General features: G+C 43.9%; 2 protein-coding genes across 4 annotated transcripts in view; one reads left to right on the forward strand and one right to left on the reverse strand.

Annotated features, from left to right (window-relative positions):
- The window catches only part of itfg1 (integrin alpha FG-GAP repeat containing 1), a 9,393-nt gene extending 7,192 nt beyond the window's left edge, over positions 1–2,201 (reverse strand). The window contains exons 1-6 of the mRNA XM_047042344.1: positions 1,984–2,201; positions 1,704–1,788; positions 1,438–1,577; positions 1,109–1,166; positions 664–738; positions 367–461 (exon numbers count right to left, since the gene is read on the reverse strand). Of these exons, the coding sequence (XP_046898300.1) occupies positions 367–461; positions 664–738; positions 1,109–1,166; positions 1,438–1,577; positions 1,704–1,788; positions 1,984–2,167 (637 nt within the window). The 5' untranslated portion in view covers positions 2,168–2,201. The remainder of the gene's footprint in view (positions 1–366; positions 462–663; positions 739–1,108; positions 1,167–1,437; positions 1,578–1,703; positions 1,789–1,983) is intronic.
- A 220-nt stretch (positions 2,202–2,421) lies between these two features.
- Positions 2,422–17,681, forward strand: part of phkb (phosphorylase kinase, beta) — a 42,373-nt gene continuing 27,113 nt past the window's right edge. For 2 of the 3 annotated variants that reach the window (XM_047041259.1, XM_047041258.1), the window contains exons 1-8: positions 2,434–2,510; positions 4,111–4,197; positions 7,108–7,246; positions 9,171–9,270; positions 11,927–12,034; positions 12,505–12,585; positions 14,720–14,835; positions 16,349–16,412. In XM_047041259.1, the coding sequence (XP_046897215.1) occupies positions 2,447–2,510; positions 4,111–4,197; positions 7,108–7,246; positions 9,171–9,270; positions 11,927–12,034; positions 12,505–12,585; positions 14,720–14,835; positions 16,349–16,412 (759 nt within the window). In that variant the 5' untranslated portion in view covers positions 2,434–2,446. Of the gene's footprint in view, positions 2,511–3,160; positions 3,266–4,110; positions 4,198–7,107; positions 7,247–9,170; positions 9,271–11,926; positions 12,035–12,504; positions 12,586–14,719; positions 14,836–16,348; positions 16,413–17,681 lie in introns of all 3 variants that reach the window. The other variant, XM_047041260.1, reaches the window with a different exon arrangement.

A 17,681-nucleotide genomic window follows, 5' to 3' on the forward strand; every position in this document is an offset into this window, starting at 1 on the left:
TCTTAGTGGCAGGCATGTCAGTGAATAATAAGGGAGGCAGTACGACGAAAAGAAACCGATTAATTAATTCAGTGGTTAGGAAAATGGGAATTTCTCTCTCTCTTAGTCAACTTGAACATGTTTTGACTCTCAGTGTGAACTTTTCAGCACTACTGTTTGCAGCTGAGGATTTGGTCTTTACACTACAAAAAGGAGGGAAAATATATAAAATGACACACAGTATTCTAAAGAGGTTTATGTCAGAGAGGGTAGAGGATCCTCAGGATTGCACACTTGTCTTCTTTTACCAGGATAAAGTTCAACAACAGACTCCCTCAGATTCCAACACCCAGTTGGCCACATTTACAACTACAAAGACTGACTCACCAGCTGTGAAATCTTTGTTCAGGTCGATGAAAGCATTGGAATGGGGGACCCGCATCTTCACAGGTGAAGCCAGAGCTTTCTGGCATGTCGTGATCCTGGTGTAGGAGAGGACATGAAAACAGGATTTGAGTCTGATTTTGAAGAAAGAAACTCAAAATCAAGCATTTGTTTGATCATGTTTTGAATAAAGATTGTTATTATCACTTCACCTGAAGGTCTTCCCCCCCTCTCTCTTCCCCCCTCTCTCTTCCCCCCTCTCTCTTCCCCCCTCTCTCTTCCCCCCTCTCTCCCCCTCACCTTCCAGTAAGATCGCAGACTTGAGTGGTGTCAGCAGTGACTCCAAAGATGTCTGGAATCATGTCTCCATTGAAACTGCAAGGGGCAATTTGAACAGACTATCAGCAAATGAGTGTCACAAAGCAGAGTGTAGAAAGTGCAGATCATGTTTTCTCTGTAAAGTTACACTTGGATTTCATTGGAGTGGATTAAAGCAGTTACAAAAGAAACTAAAGACTAATTAAATGTGTATTGATTTAGCTTTGCTTCATGTACTTTAACAACACTGATGCTGGCTTCTATTAACATGTTGTTATGTATTGTTATGATTTCACATTATGTTATGTAACACCAGCACAAGTATTGTTTAGAGAAGAACATATGTTTTAAGAGTATATTATTAAAAGAAATATAGAGGTAATGTATTAAATATGGCAGGTGGACTGTTTACATGTGTATAACTTACTCCATGACAAGAGGCTGATCCACAAATGTTGTGTTAAGTTCAACTCGCATATGTGTGTCTGTGGAGAAGGAGAAAATATCCATATTTCACTAAAAGGCCAGAACAGATGAATTTGCTACACAGAGATAATGTATTTATGAAAGATCAAGTTTAGCTTTTGATGCTCATGAGACAAAATCGGTTCCTAACAGTATTCAAGATCTTGAATTGTGCAGTACTCGTTAATGTAGTCCATGGCTTCATAAATCTAAATTCAGCATACAATTATATTGACATTGTCTCAAACCATGTCCAGAAAACGATAAGTGGTCCAGAACTAGGCTGTTTACCCAGGGTCTGGTTGTTTCCCCAAAAGATGAAGACCCTGGTCTCGAGGGGCGATTTGGATGTAAGATGGGCGGTGAGGAGTAAATCCATCTGAGAGTCTCCATCATAGTCACCAGGAACCACACTGGTGATTATGACATCACTGGAGGGCAGACAGAGTATGATCTATCAGCAAACTGATAGACTATAGACACAACCACAGCCCAAGATTTTTATTATACATTATAGTAAGGATTAGTATAATACCTAATCCTTGAATCTAACTTACCTTGGGAGATCTTCCTTTTTGACATGTACTTTGGGCTTGAAGTATGGTACTTTCAAATCGGCCAAAAAAATGACCAATTCAGACCCTGAAAGACACACAGGCTTCTTAAAAACGCACAAGCTAATGGTATTTTGTCATCTGGTAAATAACAATGCTAACAATGATCTACAGCTCAAACCTCTATCAAGCAACGATGTTGTTGTTGATGTTAAATAGCAGTATTAACAAGGAAGTCGTAATTAAATATGCATCTAACATTTAGACATGTACCAACACTCACGTTCTCTGATGATGAATATGTCTGTTTGTTTATCCGAGTTAAAATCACCAAAGGCAGCCACGGTGCCATAATTTTCCGACCCAAATAGGTCAGTTGTTACATCTTGAAGACCATTAGCAAAATTTGGTCCTGATATATATAATGTAAATGCCAAAACATTTATAGAAAACGTCCACATCCTCATAGCTGTTCAGTTCATACAACACGAACCGAAATACTGCAGTGCACTTTACGGCAGAGTGGAACGTCACTAGCTTTCTCAGGGAGTGTATTATGATGCATGTAAAATATTTCATTAAAACCACTTGTTATATTTTACAGCAGTTAACAATGGCTGCCATGACAGGCTTATTCTCTGTGTGTAATATATTTATCAGGGCGCTAAAAGGTATTGGGAGTGACGTCACTGCAAACGGGGTCTTCCTGGTTTACGGCAGTGTCGCTCTGACAGTTCATAGTAAACATGGCAAGCTTGGCAGATGTCGGCTGGAAGCTCCTGGAATTTAAAGCCAGATCAAAACGTTCAGGTTTGACACATTTTCATGCATGATACTGCGAAACGTTGTAACATGTTCCGCAGGTTGTTGCTGTTATATAAATGAAAGTTACGATATAACCGTGTTATTTTGTTTGTCAAACCACTGCAACGGTGGTCACAAGCATAAAGGTCAGAGTTAGTCGTTTGCAGTACTGAAGTGCTATTTTAAGACCTGGACATTAGGTATTGACTCCAAACTATCTTCGTCTTTTGCTGTTCTTGGCAATAACTACAGTCTACAGAATACAGTGCAGCTTCATCAATCTAGATGCTGCAGGCCAACTTGTAGCTTGGCCATGTTTTAAATGCTAAATGGATGTAGGCTAGGCAAGTGGGTCAAACATCCTAAAACATGTGGCCTTGACTGATCAAAATGGTCTCAACTTTAATTCTAATGATTCCATCTGCCTCTGCATACAATCTGTGGTATTTAATTATGTAAATATGGACACCCATTTTTATCTTAATTTAATTTTGATTTCAGTGTAATCCATATCCATCTATCAAAACAGGAAATGTCCAGTTGCATTGTAATGAGGAATGGGTTTTAATTTGTTGCATGTTAGATCATGTGTGTAACCCCAAACATTTAATTCAGGCTGTGCAAGTCTGTACTAACTGCATTGTGAATTGCCATAGATCTGATCTAATTTAGCTGAGACGCTTGCCCTTTACATCACCTGTTGAGAATGACCAGCTCACAGTGTGAGGTATCTGGATCTCCAAGGAAACTCATCAGATATGGTAAGTGTGGTTAAATTAAAGTGCTGAAACTCATTTCAGCATTTTCATCTGAATATGTTCATGGTCACTGAACATTAAGCAATCATTGAAAGTGCACAGAAAGAAAATGTAGGACAATTATGAAGTACATACAGTCCTTGGTCTTGACCTCAAGAAAGCTAGTTTGTAAAGATACAGCTCTGGCCTTGAACATTATTAAAACAGTAAAATTCAGTTTAAATTAAAACCTTTTTTTTCACCAAAAAGCACGGTCTTTTCAATAGAATTATTTAAACCAATATTTGATGGACTCTAAGGTTTCATTATTATAGTTTCATCCAACTACATAGTGTAGGTCTTTCCATATTGGTCCATTCTATATAAATTAGGAAGTCATGTAATTTGCATATTGGACTATTGAGTCATCTTAAAAAAGGGGATTGGCTTTGTCCCTACTACTTAAAAACCTGATGAAAATTATGGTAATTTGACTCGAAATGTGAATTTTTCTGTACCTGAGGTATTGACCTTGAGGTCAATCCCATTAAAATGTAAATCGCTCCGAAGTTAAATGTGTGTCTGGATGAGAGGCTCCACAGATGGGGTTTCCCCTGGAACTCTGCTATGAAGAGGACCAAAAAGAATGGAAATGTATAGTTCCATTATACCCTAAATCGCACGCTGCTGAGATTGAGGCCAATTGATGCTGGAGGTTTGGGGTGATATTTGCAGTGAGATGACTTGTTGTGGCTTTTGAATTTGAAACGGCATGCTCTAATCCATTTGTTTCCCTACGAAACACACAGGAATGACCTGTGTCGTGTGAACTTGGCATGTTGTGCAACTGTGTTTGTGTTCCTTCCCAGGCTCCATCTATGAGCCCCTCAAGCTGTCTGTCCTCCACCGAGAGGACGAACCTCTGTGGGAGAGATTGGACCGCTACTACAATGCTGGTAGGTTCCCTGTTAACCTTCTACTTATGTGAATAAACCAATATCTCGATTTTCTTCATGAGAACTTAAATCCTACTTTAAACAAATTTTATTTGGATGATTTACATTTACATTTATGCATTCAGCAGACACTTTTATCCAAAACGACTTCCAAGAGAGAGCTTTACTATTTACTATTAGAGATTTACTATCCAATTGTTTGCTAGTTTAAGAACTGCAACTTGAAACAACTTGGGTTGGTTGTTAGAGTTGGGTTTACAGGTGGAAAAGGTTTATGGCTGTTTCAGGAGACATTATAGTTCTAGTATTATGTTCAAGGTTTTCTGTTCCTCTCAGCTAAATATGAGTGTATCGGTGGCCTGGCGGATGCTATTTCCACAGGTGAGCGCGTGTTTGGCAGACAGCCCAGTCACAGCTCATTGGTTTGTTGTGATGATGACAGGGGAAAGCGAGGAGGGGGCGTGGATACAGCACAAATTGCATTATTTTCCACAGTTAGACAGAGGAGGAACTTGTTTTTCTCATACTGTGAAATTCAGTTAGTGTCAGCCTACAGAACAGTTCATTGACCTCAGTTTGATGTATACTGTATCCACCGGCTAAAACAAGTTTCTCTAACTGAGCGTCTTTTCACAAAAAGCAGCGAGGAGAGAGGGAACAGCAGGTGTAGCCCTTTACAGTGTCTAAAAATGGATAGAAGTCTGGAAATGAACTTACATAATTTGGTGCTGCAGCCTCAAAATGCGGTTGCTTCATTTGAGCTGGGGGACAATAGATGGACTGCTGTTATCACCAACACACAACCCTGAGAGTGACTAGACAATTCTGCCTCAGGTGTAAATGACACGGCCATTCCAATGATGTCGGTGATTCTATTACTCCTTTCTACCGAAAAGTGATGGGCAGAGATTGGGGGTATTACATAGCTCCTGTGATGCATGCAAACCTTCAAACAATGCTTGAAGAATTCCTGAGATGAGGATATTATGAACGTAACTGTCCCTCGCAGTTCATTTTCTGGATCTCCCGTGTGTCTCTGTGGTTTCTTATTTATGTGGTAATGCGGCCACGCGCCACTGCCTCCGTTCTCTGTTATTTCTCTCACTTGATTATAGACGAGTCTCAGGGCTGCTATCAGTCCCCCTGGCTCCCACAGATTAAGAAATGGGAAAACAAGTTTGATGAGAGGTCTCTCTCTCTTTTTCTATCCTCTCTTTCTCTCTTTCTCTCTTTTTCTATCCTCTTTCTCTCTCTTTTTCTATCCTCTCTCTCTCTCTTTTTCTATCCTCTCTCTCTCTCTCTCTCTCTCTCTCTCTCTCTCTCTCTCTCTCTCTCTCTCTCCCTCTCAGATACATGTATTTATCCATCATCCGTTCCCTCTCTTTGGACTTCCCCCCTCTCTATTCTTCTTTCCCTCCCTTCAACCCTCTCTCTGTCTCCTCTTATCCCTTCCCTGTCGGTGTAGAGAAATGGTCCATTGTGAGAAACAGACTGTGTATGTCTGAGGCATTAGCTGTTGATGTAGTGGAACATTAGCTTGATGGATGATAAGGGACCAACTCTAACATCACTTGATTAGCATCCAGAGGGTTGTGTGTTTGTGTGTGTGTGTGTGTTCCGTAATGTGTTTTGTTGTTTAGAGTGAAGGAGAGTAGAGGCATAGCATCTTTCACTTTTTCAATCAGCCAAGCCTCTTCTTGGCTCAGCTGCGCAGATAGCCAAGGCCTCAGTGTGTGTTGTTATTTCCCTATAACAATACTGCATTTTGGAACTTTTTCCCTTGAAGAGAAAGGAATTGACAACTCTCAACCCTGATGATGTGTGACGACAAACTGTTGAGTTAGGCTACTCTTCAAAGAAACATGCTTTCAGGAGAGCAATTGCTTGGACCAGCTCTGTTTAATGACAGTTATTCAACAACAACAAAAGTGCCCAGTGCTTTCTAGTCAGAAGTCGGAACTTAATACGTTCCTTTCTGTCTCCCAGTAGCCTCAGGGGCAGTAGGGAATCCCAGAGGCAAGGCCTCTGAGAGGTTTATTAATATTCTGTTTAAGTTTCCCCATCTTCTGTAACACAACCTTGCCGACTTTGCCTTTCTGAGTTGGCCCAACTTCTCACTGTAACAAACGATGGAGCAGAATGGATGTTCCCTTCACTGGTGCTGGCATAATGTGCTGATGAAAAATGAAGTGGTCAGTTCAGACAGATTAGTCATCCATGTGAAGACCTCTGGAGAGAAGTGTTTGCACGTGTTTGTGTGCGTGTTTTTGAATGCACGATAAGCTACATTTTTTTCGGTGTGAATTGGAAACATTTTCCCTGTCACAACAGAACATGATACCATTGCTACTTTAAGGTCCTCGTTCAATATATGTTAACAAGATAATTATTTAATTCCTGCTATTTTCGCCAACACATTCACTAATTATCAGATTTAATTTGATGCTGGAGCAAAGGGCTTTCTCTGTATTGTTTTTATTTGCGAACTGCCGCTCGTCACCTTGTTCACAGTCTGGTGATTGTGTTGAAGCCCAAGGGATTTCCTGTCTTTCAGCTGTGCATCCGACCTCTTCATCTGATTCCATTGTCTTGTGTTGGTGTTCACCTAAAACATGAGCAGCTAACTGACAGCACAATAGCAAACTGGTTGGCAAAGAATAGGAGCTTCAATCCACGTTGTCTTAATAGATCCCGAAAGACAGACAACATTTCATCATTACGTTATGACTCATCTAAATTTCAGATCATGAAATAGTTCCTAGTTGTGTTTTATAAAAAAGGGTTTGTGTCTCACTGGTTCCAAGTGGAGCTTTCATGCCGTGTTCTTCTGAGACTGACGTGCGACCTCTCTGTCTTTCCCTCCCTCCGCCCCTAACACGACACATGTTACCTAACATGGTGTCCATGCAGTCAAGTGCACCATCCTGAACTTCCAGAGCCCCACCACTGGTCTGTTCCCCATCAAGACCTGCTCCAGCTGCAAGGAGGCCAAGGTCCGGGACTCTCTCTACTGTGCTGCCAGTGCCTGGGCTCTGGCTCTGGCTTACAGGTAACAACACACTGTCACACCTGTGTTTCTCTAACTGTTCGAGTCAAGTCATCCTTTGGAAATGATCAACAATGAAACCCCTCTGCATTCAAATGGAATCGTCCTTCTGAAAATCTCAAAGGTCTGACCCAAAATGGTGGCCGCCCCAGTTTTAGAACCACTGTGTTCCACACCTTAACGTCAACTGATGGAACCCTTCACGCACCCTGAAAGGTTCTGTCCATTTACAGTCACCGTTTCATACTTCCCCCCTCTCATGTCTCGCCTTCTCTTTCTACTCCTGTACTAACAGACTCTGTAGGTCCGTTCTTCCTGGGAATGTAAAGCAGGTCACTTCTTCTTTTCTCATTTCTCCGTCCTTCACATTAAACACGGGGCGGGGGGCATTCTGGGTTCAAGGAGAGATCTTGAAAATCTCCAAATCACCCTGCCTGGGGATCCACTCCTCCAAGGTGGACCTCACCCTTTCTTGTTAGACCTTGAAAGTCAGGAGTGTTTTTTTCTTCCCCACCACTAAAGCCACAGAGTCATGCTTGTGGAGCGGTTTCCCAGAGGAGAAGAGCTGGACTAAAAATAGCACAAGTGAGATGACCAGCGGGGCCTGTTCATCAGTCACGGCCCCTTGCCATTAGCATTGTCACACGGATTTAATTAAGATGATTCCAATCGGACAGCTTCGGCCGAGGACATTACTTACTTATACTTACCACGAGTATAGAGCCAGTGAGAGGGGAGAAACTGGGTGGCCCACTGGCTGGGAGGGTGGTACTGCAGGAGCTGGATGGATGATCAAGGGGATGGATGATCCCGGGTATTGATGGGTGGATGGATTGATGGATGAAAGGCAGTTAAACCAGTGAGTGGATGGATAAGTGGGATGAGTGAGGTGCTCAGATGGAGGGAAGAAAGGAACGACGGAAGAAAAGTAGCCAGGTTACTGTAGCCAAGGTAACCACGGTGTTATGGTTTGACCAACTGGCTGGTGGACCCAAATGCATGACTCGAAACACAAAGTTCGACTGACGGATTTATTGAGAAGGACTAGGGGAACGGGGCAGAGCCGTGGGGGGCAGGCAGGGGTTGGCAGGCAGGCAGACAGACAGGCCAGAAGGGTGTGGCACGGGTCTGGCACCGGCAGAGACAAAAGCACGATTACTCTGGGTGCAGTGCAATGACGGACGGTAAGTCAGGAGCCCACAATAACGCGTCTAGTTGAAGCGATGTACTGGTGCTGAGTGACCGGAAAGCCGGGGTTGAAATACTGTGGTGCTGATGAGGGAATGAGCTGCAGAAGTGACCATTACACAGGAGGGATGGAGAACGTGGGCAGAAGAACCAGAGCCTGAAGCCAACGCCTGAGGATAAAAGAGCAAACCGAAATTCTGGCCAGGATCAGGCCGGGGACGTGACACAAGGCATTGCTAGAAAAGACATTGTGTGACAACATACTGTAAATGCTAGTGCTGTTGTTTTTAAAAGTCTCATCATTTCATCTTCTGGTGTCCAGAGGCTATCATAATAATGCTGTTATAATTCATGGAAATGATGCACTCTCTGTTCATGTTCCATAATGATAGAACCCTTTGAATCCTTTTTCAAATACCCCTTTGATGGTACATCAGAGTGGACCTGCGGTGTCCTTGTGTATGCTCTCTGTTTGAATACGGTCATTAGTGAAGGATGCAGCTTCTACTTATGTAATTGAAGCCAATCCTCCTTAACTCAGTGTTCCACACACTGTAAATATCCAGGTATGCAGTACCGCAGGCGCTATGAGTCGTACAAGCATAATCCAAAAACGAGTGCATCACTAAAAGTCAAATGAATGTCATATCCATAGAATTGTTTCCAGGTGAGACATTCTCATTGCTAGTTTGGACCATTTGAACTCTCACCGTCCTTTCCCCTGTGTTGCTGTGTGCAGGCGTATCGATGACGACATGGGCCGAACCCACGAGCTGGAGCACTCGGCCATCAAGTGCATGAGAGGGATCCTCTACTGCTACATGAGGCAAGCCGACAAGGTGAGTCTGGAAACTTCTAGAATCAAAACCACGGAGGAGAATGGAGGTTCTAGCCTCTCTAACCTCTTGTATGAAGGTCTGCCAGGGACCTGGCTAGGTTGAACACAACATCAAAGGCCCCAGGGACATCTGGTGTGGTGTTCCTGAGAGCAGCCTTATGTGCTTAGCGTAATAAGGTTGTTCTGGCATTAGGATCGTAAACTGCCACGATCCTTCAATTCATCAAATTCGTTGTCTGCTGAATAATGGCCCCTCTATCTGGCAGTTGTGTAGACCACAGTAGAATGTACAAAAGACATGCATGCTATTGTAGTTCCAAAGCATCGACATTGGAGAACAAATAAAACGTGTTCTGAAGCCGCTGCATTTGTATTTTACGCTGCAGCCTGTAATTGCAGATCTCGTTTGCCTTTGAAATTGTTCTGTTTCATTTACCCCTGACCTTGACGACCTAATTTAGAGGAAAGCTTTTCCGTGTCTTAATAATAATGCAGCGTTTATACAGTTAATTACACAGTGCAGCGCTCATTAATGGCCTGTCTCTCCCGCTCCCGGAGAACATGGCGTTTTTAATGGACCTGAGGTAGAGGGGGACCGCGAGGCTAATACAGTAGCGCTCACTGTCTCCCTCAACTTAACCCCGGAGATGCGGCCTGAAAAGGAGACCAGAACCCTTGAAATAAACAGGAGCTCCCAGCGACTGTGAGACCAGACGGGACGATAGGGACTCGTTCGAAAAACCTGTGTTCATTTCGACGCAGCATCGCCGTTGGGTTTGTGACGCCCTTCGGACCGAGACGCGAGTCTCGTGGGGTCTGAGAGAGCGCTAACAGCGCCTCGTCGCATGAGCGTCATTCCACACCACCTCCATGACGTTCCAGAAGCCGTGAGGATCAGCAGCTGTACGTGTTCAAGTGGCTTTGCTTCTCATTTTTGTTTGTACCGACACCAATTGGATTGTGGCTCTCCAACCCTGTCGTGGGTGCTGTGTCTGGACTGGGTACCTACTGGGTGTGGTCCATCTCTCAGAGCAGACACATTGTGCAGCTGTGTCAGCTTGGGGTACCACACTGTACAGTAGGTCTGGGAAGGGGGTTGTGCCCTGTGACATGGCTATAGAGAGAGGAACGGGGGGAGATAGAGAGATAAGGGGAAAGAGAGAGAAAACAACCGATGCAAAAAAGAAAGAGAGATGGGTGGAAAGAGAAGGAATAAGAGAGCGGGAGAGAGAGTTGGAGAGGCGATGAAAGAAAAACACATTGAGAGGGAAAGGAGAGATGAATGATGAAATATGCTAAATGGGCCACCTTTTTATATCACTTGTGTTATAAATCAACGTGCCGGAAGGAGAGTGGTATTCAGTGATTGGATTGCGGTCAGTGCAGCCTCAAACATTGACACAGTTATTGGCGTGTGTGACCAAGGATCCTATGATTCACATGAAACTCAACCTGCCATTGGTTGAAGGGACCTGGGTGTGAGAGTCTGTACACCGACTAGGTCTCCTACTGTTTATGACACAAGGATCGTCTAATGCACCATATCTCAAGAAGACATGCGATTGTGTTTGACTGAAATATGTAGAGATACCTGTGGCAGTTTTAAATTGGGTTTATGGTCCTGGTGATGCTATGTGTGTGTGTTTGTGTGTGTGCGTACGTGTGTGTACGTGTGTGTTTGCGTGCGTGTACATAAAAAAGAGACAGAGAGAGAAACAGATCGAGAGCCCTGTGGAGTATCCATGCTCCATGCCAGTTTTCTCCTCACTTACCTTTGTAAGGAGAGGATTAATAATGAAACAGCTGCCTGCTCTGTGTTGAGGGGGTATACATCTTTCATGGGCTGATTCACCTTTTCTTTGCCCTTACTCTCTCTTTCTCTTCAACATTACCTACCTACCTACTTACCTACCTACCATTCTACTCTCAAAAATACACACACCTCTACCCCATGCTCCCTACCCTAACCCATGTCTCCCTCTGTCTTTATACTGTCACTTCCCTGTCTTCAATTTGTCTTTTTTATTGATTCAATGTCTCCCTTCTGTCTACTTTGTGTTCCACTATCTACTTTCGATTCTTTCCTCCCTGTTTCCACCCCTTTCCCCCCTTGTTTCCTCCTTGTTTCACCCTGATTCCTCCCTGTTTCTCCCCTTTTTCCTCCCTGATTCCTCCCTGTTTCTCCCCTGTTTCCCCCCTGTTTCTCCCCTGTTTCTCCCGTTTCCCCCCCTGATTCCTCTCTGTTTCTCCCCTGTTTCCCCCCCCTGATTCCTCACTGTTTCTCCCCTGATTCCCCCCTGTTTCTCCCGTTTCCTCCCTGATTCCTCCCTGTTTCTCCCGTTTCCCCCCCTGATTCCTCTCTGTTTCTCCCCTGTTTCCCCCCCCTGATTCCTCCCTGTTTTTCCCCTGTTTCCCCCCCTGATTCCTCCCTGTTTCTCCCCTGTTTCCCCCCCCTGATTCCTCCCTGTTTCTCCCGTTTCCCCCCCTGATTCCCCCCTGTTTCTCCCCTGTTTCCTCCCTGATTCCTCCCTGTTTCTCCCGTTTCCCCCCCTGATTCCTCTCTGTTTCTCCCCTGTTTCCCCCCTGATTCCTCCCTGTTTCTCCCCTGTTTCCCCCCCCTGATTCCTCCCTGTTTCTTCTGTCCCTCACGCTCACAGGTGGAGCAGTTCAAGCAGGATCCCAGCCCCTCCAAGTGCCTCCACTCAGTGTTCAACGTCCACACAGGAGACGAGGTCCACAGCTACTCTGACTACAGTCATCTCCAGGTGCCCCACCCACCCTCCCTCCCCCTGCCCGTCCTTCACCCTCTGCATTCATCCTCTGAAATCCCTCTCATAGAGACTTCATAGGGGCTCCATCTGTACTGCACTCCATCTTAGACATGGTCCGGATCTTCATGGCAATCTGATGATGAATTGTGTACAAAGTGCCTTCATGAATTCATCAATATACCATTGACAAATTCACAGTGTATACAGAAACCCATCAGTTATGTCTTGCAGATCAATAGTGAATATTTACAAAGGCCTCCCCATACCGGATGGTGCTCAGATGTTCTGTTATAGGTTCTCCCCTACCAGCTTATGTGTGCTCTCTCTCTGTCTCTCTGTCTCTCTGTCTCTCTGTCTCTCTGTCTCTCTGTCTCTCTGTCTCTCTGTCTCTCTGTCTCTCTGTCTCTCTCTCTCTCTCTCTCTCTCTCTCTCTCTCTCTCTCTCTCTCTCTCTCTCTGTCTCAGATTGATGCTGTGTCTCTGTTCCTGCTCTATATGGTTGAGATGATCTGCTCTGGACTTCAGATCATCTACAACACTGACGAGGTAGGCACAGCTCATCACCCAGTGGCCTTTCACTCCGCACTCAGGAATCCGGCCACTGCAACACTGATACACCGTCGTCTAGTCATGCCAGCTTTAAAAAAGGGCTATTGGGAGCATTTGAACTAAATGAATTCAGACTTTTACTTTATAGTCTGTTCATTAAAAGCTTTACTCACAGGCGCCCTGAGTGCGTGTGTGCGCGCAATGTGCTTATGTGTGTAAAATCGTTGCCTTTGGACAGGAAAGCTTTTGTTTATACAGAGTTGTTGGGCTTATCTTCAAACGTGGAGCTGTTTTATTACATTATGCCACAGCGCAATTACAGTCCACACTCACTTTGTTTGCATAAAGGAACCTCCACCCCCTCCCCCAATAGCATTACCCCCTCTCTCCCAAAGGCAAACAAATTGGGGATGTAGCTGTTATGGGTCCAGTCCTATTTGCGTTGCAGACTTCATTTGCATGTTTAAACAGTGCTTATTGGCACTGCCTAACACTATTATCCTGCATCAACGGGAAAAAGGCAAGCATTCAATATTCTCCTGTATTAATCACCATCAAAACAAACAGGAGCGAAATCAAAGTGGATTCCATTAGTGCTATTGCTCAGTTCAAACTCTGCAACTTTATGTTTTTACAGTGTTCATCTAATGCTTTCTGCGAAATAAATGGTTGACCTGATTAATTTCCCCAGAAATGTACAGTGCATTTTGCTCTGAAATACATTATGTAATGAAAAGAGGCAGTCTTTTTCTCTCCGGAATGTGTGCTAGTGTGTGCTAGTGTGTGTGTGTATCTTAATGTGTGCATGCAAGTGTGTGGGCATGAGGGATGATAGACAGGAGCAGTGAGACAAGCGTGGAGGAAGATAGATAGCTGCATTGCTTCTAGGCAGTAACATTCATTAAGATACTATTAAGATACTCCACAGCTGTGTGCACATTAAGCTCTTCATTGGGAAAGAAGAGACCGAGTTGTTGCAGGCTCTGGACTGCCTGGACTTTCTGTCTCGCATGAACCTGCTTTAGGGCCTTCTCTCTCTCTCTCCGTGCTTTCAGATTAAAAACCTCATTTGTCACATGCTATACCCTCTCGTCTCAATTCTGTCTCTGTCAAGGACTCTTTATTGGCATCGTTTTGACAAGTCTTCTTTTCATTTTCATATGCAGTCGTCTAATACGGTTGCCATGGAAGTTATTCACGTCTGTCTTAAACAAATGAGAGCAGACGTGTAAGAACTTGTGTTTATGTGTTCAGAGAGAGGGGGCCGGTGTTAACACGGGGTTTACTAAGTTCTATCAAGACCCTCACATATTGATTCAAGCATTTCTTGCAATGGAAATATGGCAGGATTTCTCTTTGGCGGAGTGATTCTATCTGGGGAAAACTCCATGCCTTGGAGCAGCTAGCATAGCACTCATACATACAATAACAAGGCTGGGAGTATTGGATAAAAATCCTCTGTTGGAGAGGGAATCAAATCCAACTTAGTGGATTGCGCTTTTTGGAAGTAAAGTCAAAAGTCTTCACAGAGAGCCACTGCTCAGCATCGATAACCAATCTAAACCCCCCAAGAAGACAAGGAGAAAAAGAACAACGATTTAACTCAGAGAGAAAGATGGAATAAGGAGCAGTTCAGTGAGGGATCCCCTCCTCCAGAGACGGTTGGGAACGCAGAAAGATGCAGACAATAGCTGGAGACTGACAGATTAAAATACAGTTCACAAATAATGAGTGAGTCACACACAAGAGCTGCCTTTCAGTGCATTACCACGTTGTGCAGTAACGATACAGAATACATGATGGAGGAGTTGTGGATTGTGGAGGGTGGCGCAAATGGCACAATGTGCAGGTACGTAGCAAAGCATGACGTGTGAGAATGTGTATCGGGGGCTGTGAATGCCTACAGTATTTATATCCCTGAAAGTAGAAGGCCTAGACCGTCAGTCAACACACCTGCAGTGATTGTGAGTGACGTCAGCTGATGACATGACAGGCAGTCTGAGTGCCATGCCAGAACTAGCTACGTCCATTACTGTGTCAAGATATGTCTGTCTGAATGGATTTGCTAAACTCTTTTAGTGCTATACCATGTCTGTATTGTAACTTCCCCTGTGTGTGTGTGTGTGTTTAGGTGTCTTTCATCCAGAACCTGGTGTTTTGTGTGGAGCGGGCTTACAGGATGCCTGACTTTGGGATGTGGGAGAGGGGCAGCAAGTACAACAATGGGAGCACAGAGCTGCATTCCAGGTTAGGATGATGTCTCTCCTTCCTTCTCTTCATGGTTCTTTCTCCATCTCTTTCCCTCTCACATACACACCATTCTGTTTGGCGTGCCAGTGCAGAGCTTGTCACTTGTACAGACTGTTCTGTTGTTTCTTCTTCAATATCTTGATAATGATTTTCCATTTCCTCCAAACCTTATCTTAAGAAAATGTTGTTTTCCCTGAAGTAACCAGGCCTGCTGTCAGAGATCCACCCAAACCGTCGACATCAGTGATACAATTAGAGTAAACGTACATCTGTACAGCAAAAACAATTATTTACCTCATATTATGCACGTCTGGGGTCAGGCATAGCTCAGAAACCATGACCTTGTAATTTTGTGTTCTGATTAAGAATGGAAAAAAAATACTATGCATATTATATGAGTACTGTTAAAGAATGATTGTGTGGGAAGGATTCATGCTTAACATGTCATATTTGTATTTATCTAAATGCAGAATCATGCAGATCTATGCACACTAGCATTGAGGAAACAGATGTGACATAAACTTCATGCCCCATAATGGGTAGTTTTGACTTAATGTGGCTTGGTGTCAGATGGAAGGCAGGGATATACTGTGGACAAACAAGCCCTGTGAAATGAAAAATGGCTGCTATTATGAAACAGTACTCAGTTTCCTTATGGTGTTGCATTTATGCAACAGAAATTTCGGAACACCATTGTTTTTTTCTCATTTGAAACTGGAGACAGACACATTTGCAACAACAACTTCTCGTTTTTGACCTATTTGCATCAACCTCAGGATTGTTTCTATTTCATCATTCTCTTTCTTACTGTTTCCACATCTTTTTCTTCCCACAAGCAGAGAGGCTGACAGCTTGTAGTAGTCTGTCCAGGCAGACGTACTCTGAAAATCAATAGGCCTTCACAGAACTCCATGTCGTCTGATTGAGATCATTCCTGTGTATTGTGCAGGACTGGTAGCTAGTGGTGGTTGGAAGCTTTTCAGAATCCCCCCCTTCAGTCATCGATCACATGGTTTCAAACTGGTTTTGATATCAGCATTATCTTGCCTCCGTGACCAGGATTCCCACACGGAGCTGCAATACTAAGAAGAGTAGGAGAAACGTAATGGAACAGATGCATGCAGAGAACACAGCCCTCCCAGTGAGAAAGGCGTTCTGGTGGCCACAATAGAAAGCTATTATATAGACTGAAACCTCTCATTCTGGAGAGGTCTGCTCCCAGCAGCTCCTGTATTACAGGTCTTATATACCTGGCCAAATGCATCATAAATGTGTTGTCAGCAATCATGACGGTCATAAAACTACCGCTTTAAATATGTATCATACGTTACGTGTGACATGCCATAATTTTTTATATGAACAGTTTTGAGCCGTTGATGGAATAATGACAATTTTAGCGTGCTCGTTTCTCGGTTTGTGCTGACATTTGTATTTAAATGGTGTCTCTAACTGATCCTGGGTTATGACCATCATATCATTCTCATATTGGTCTATTTGATGTCTCTTTCAGTTCTGTGGGAATGGCCAAAGCTGCACTGGAAGCCATCAATGGATTTAACCTCTTTGGAAACCAGGTAGATATCAACCTTTCCTAACAGGACATTCTGCATCATGTCTGCACCATCCTAAACAACGTTTGTTAAATAAAGAAAAAGAACGTTTTCTGAATTGATTAAAAACCCTAACCCTCTCCTACCCAGGAGAAAAGCTTAAGGACTCTTAAGTTTTTGCACTTATGAAGTTCTTCTACAAAAGAGTACTTGGTACTCAAGTACGCATAGTGAGACTTGATTTATATTAAAATATGTAATGTCTAATGTGCTATTAGAACATAATTCTTCAGCTGATTATGGCTGGTGCAGATCCTTACTTTAATGACTTCTAAAGATATAGAGTGCACCAGTAGGTACTGCAATCCAGATGACTTGTTGTGCAGTATTGTGTTGCTATGGTTTATATTTGAGTGCCTTCATCAGTCTCTTGACTGAGTTTGGTTGTGTCGTTTTCTGAGGACGTGACTATGCATTAGCCTCCCTGGTAGTTTTCTGGAGATCCCATTTCACAGATACCTTGCTTCAATCTGGAATCCACCATTAGCAGGATTCATTTGTTTTCGTTTGGTTGTCGGGGGATGAAAAGCCAGGAGGGAACATTCATTACGCCTGCTAATGGATTGGAAAAGTGAAGACTTCCACTTAGATGTTTTATTCTCCCGCCAACACGATGGTTTCTCTCCGTTCATCTGCATGACAAGATACTTTTCCAAAAACAATACCACCACACAAGATAAAAGCCTCGACCGGTCTGTCATGTGTGTAGGTATGTGTATCCATGCTATTATGATGAGTCGTGGAGAATTCTGCTGGCATTGAATACTGGCTACTGTATATTCTCCTGGAGAAGGTTTCTCACCAAATAAGAGTTGAACATCCCTGGCTATGGATGTGGTGGGGAGTTGCTTTCAGTATATGAGGAGCTTGCTTGTTGTGGGGTAGTTTTGTTGCTGATGTGTTTTGAGGTGTCTCACATTAGCGTGTGTGTGTCTGGGGCTGCCCTGTGTCTCTCAGTGGAAATGGGAGAGCTGTGAACTGTCACCCAGGTTATTAATGATCTGTATCAGCCCTGATTTCCCCTCAGACTCTGCCTCCCAAGACAGGCCTCTATCTAGACCCGTGCACTTGATTTAACCCCCCTGTCAGCACTGCGTGAGTGTGGCTCCTCTGACTCATGGCTGAGTCTGTTCTGGAAGATTCTCCAAGTTGGGAGTAGTTGCCGTATCCAGCCTGGTTGTCAGATGAGCTCACAGGTCTCTGCGAGGGCCACCCTGCTGTCACAATCACTCT

Source organism: Hypomesus transpacificus, chromosome 19 (assembly GCF_021917145.1).
Source record: "Hypomesus transpacificus isolate Combined female chromosome 19, fHypTra1, whole genome shotgun sequence".
Taxonomy (NCBI): Eukaryota; Metazoa; Chordata; class Actinopteri; order Osmeriformes; family Osmeridae; genus Hypomesus; species Hypomesus transpacificus.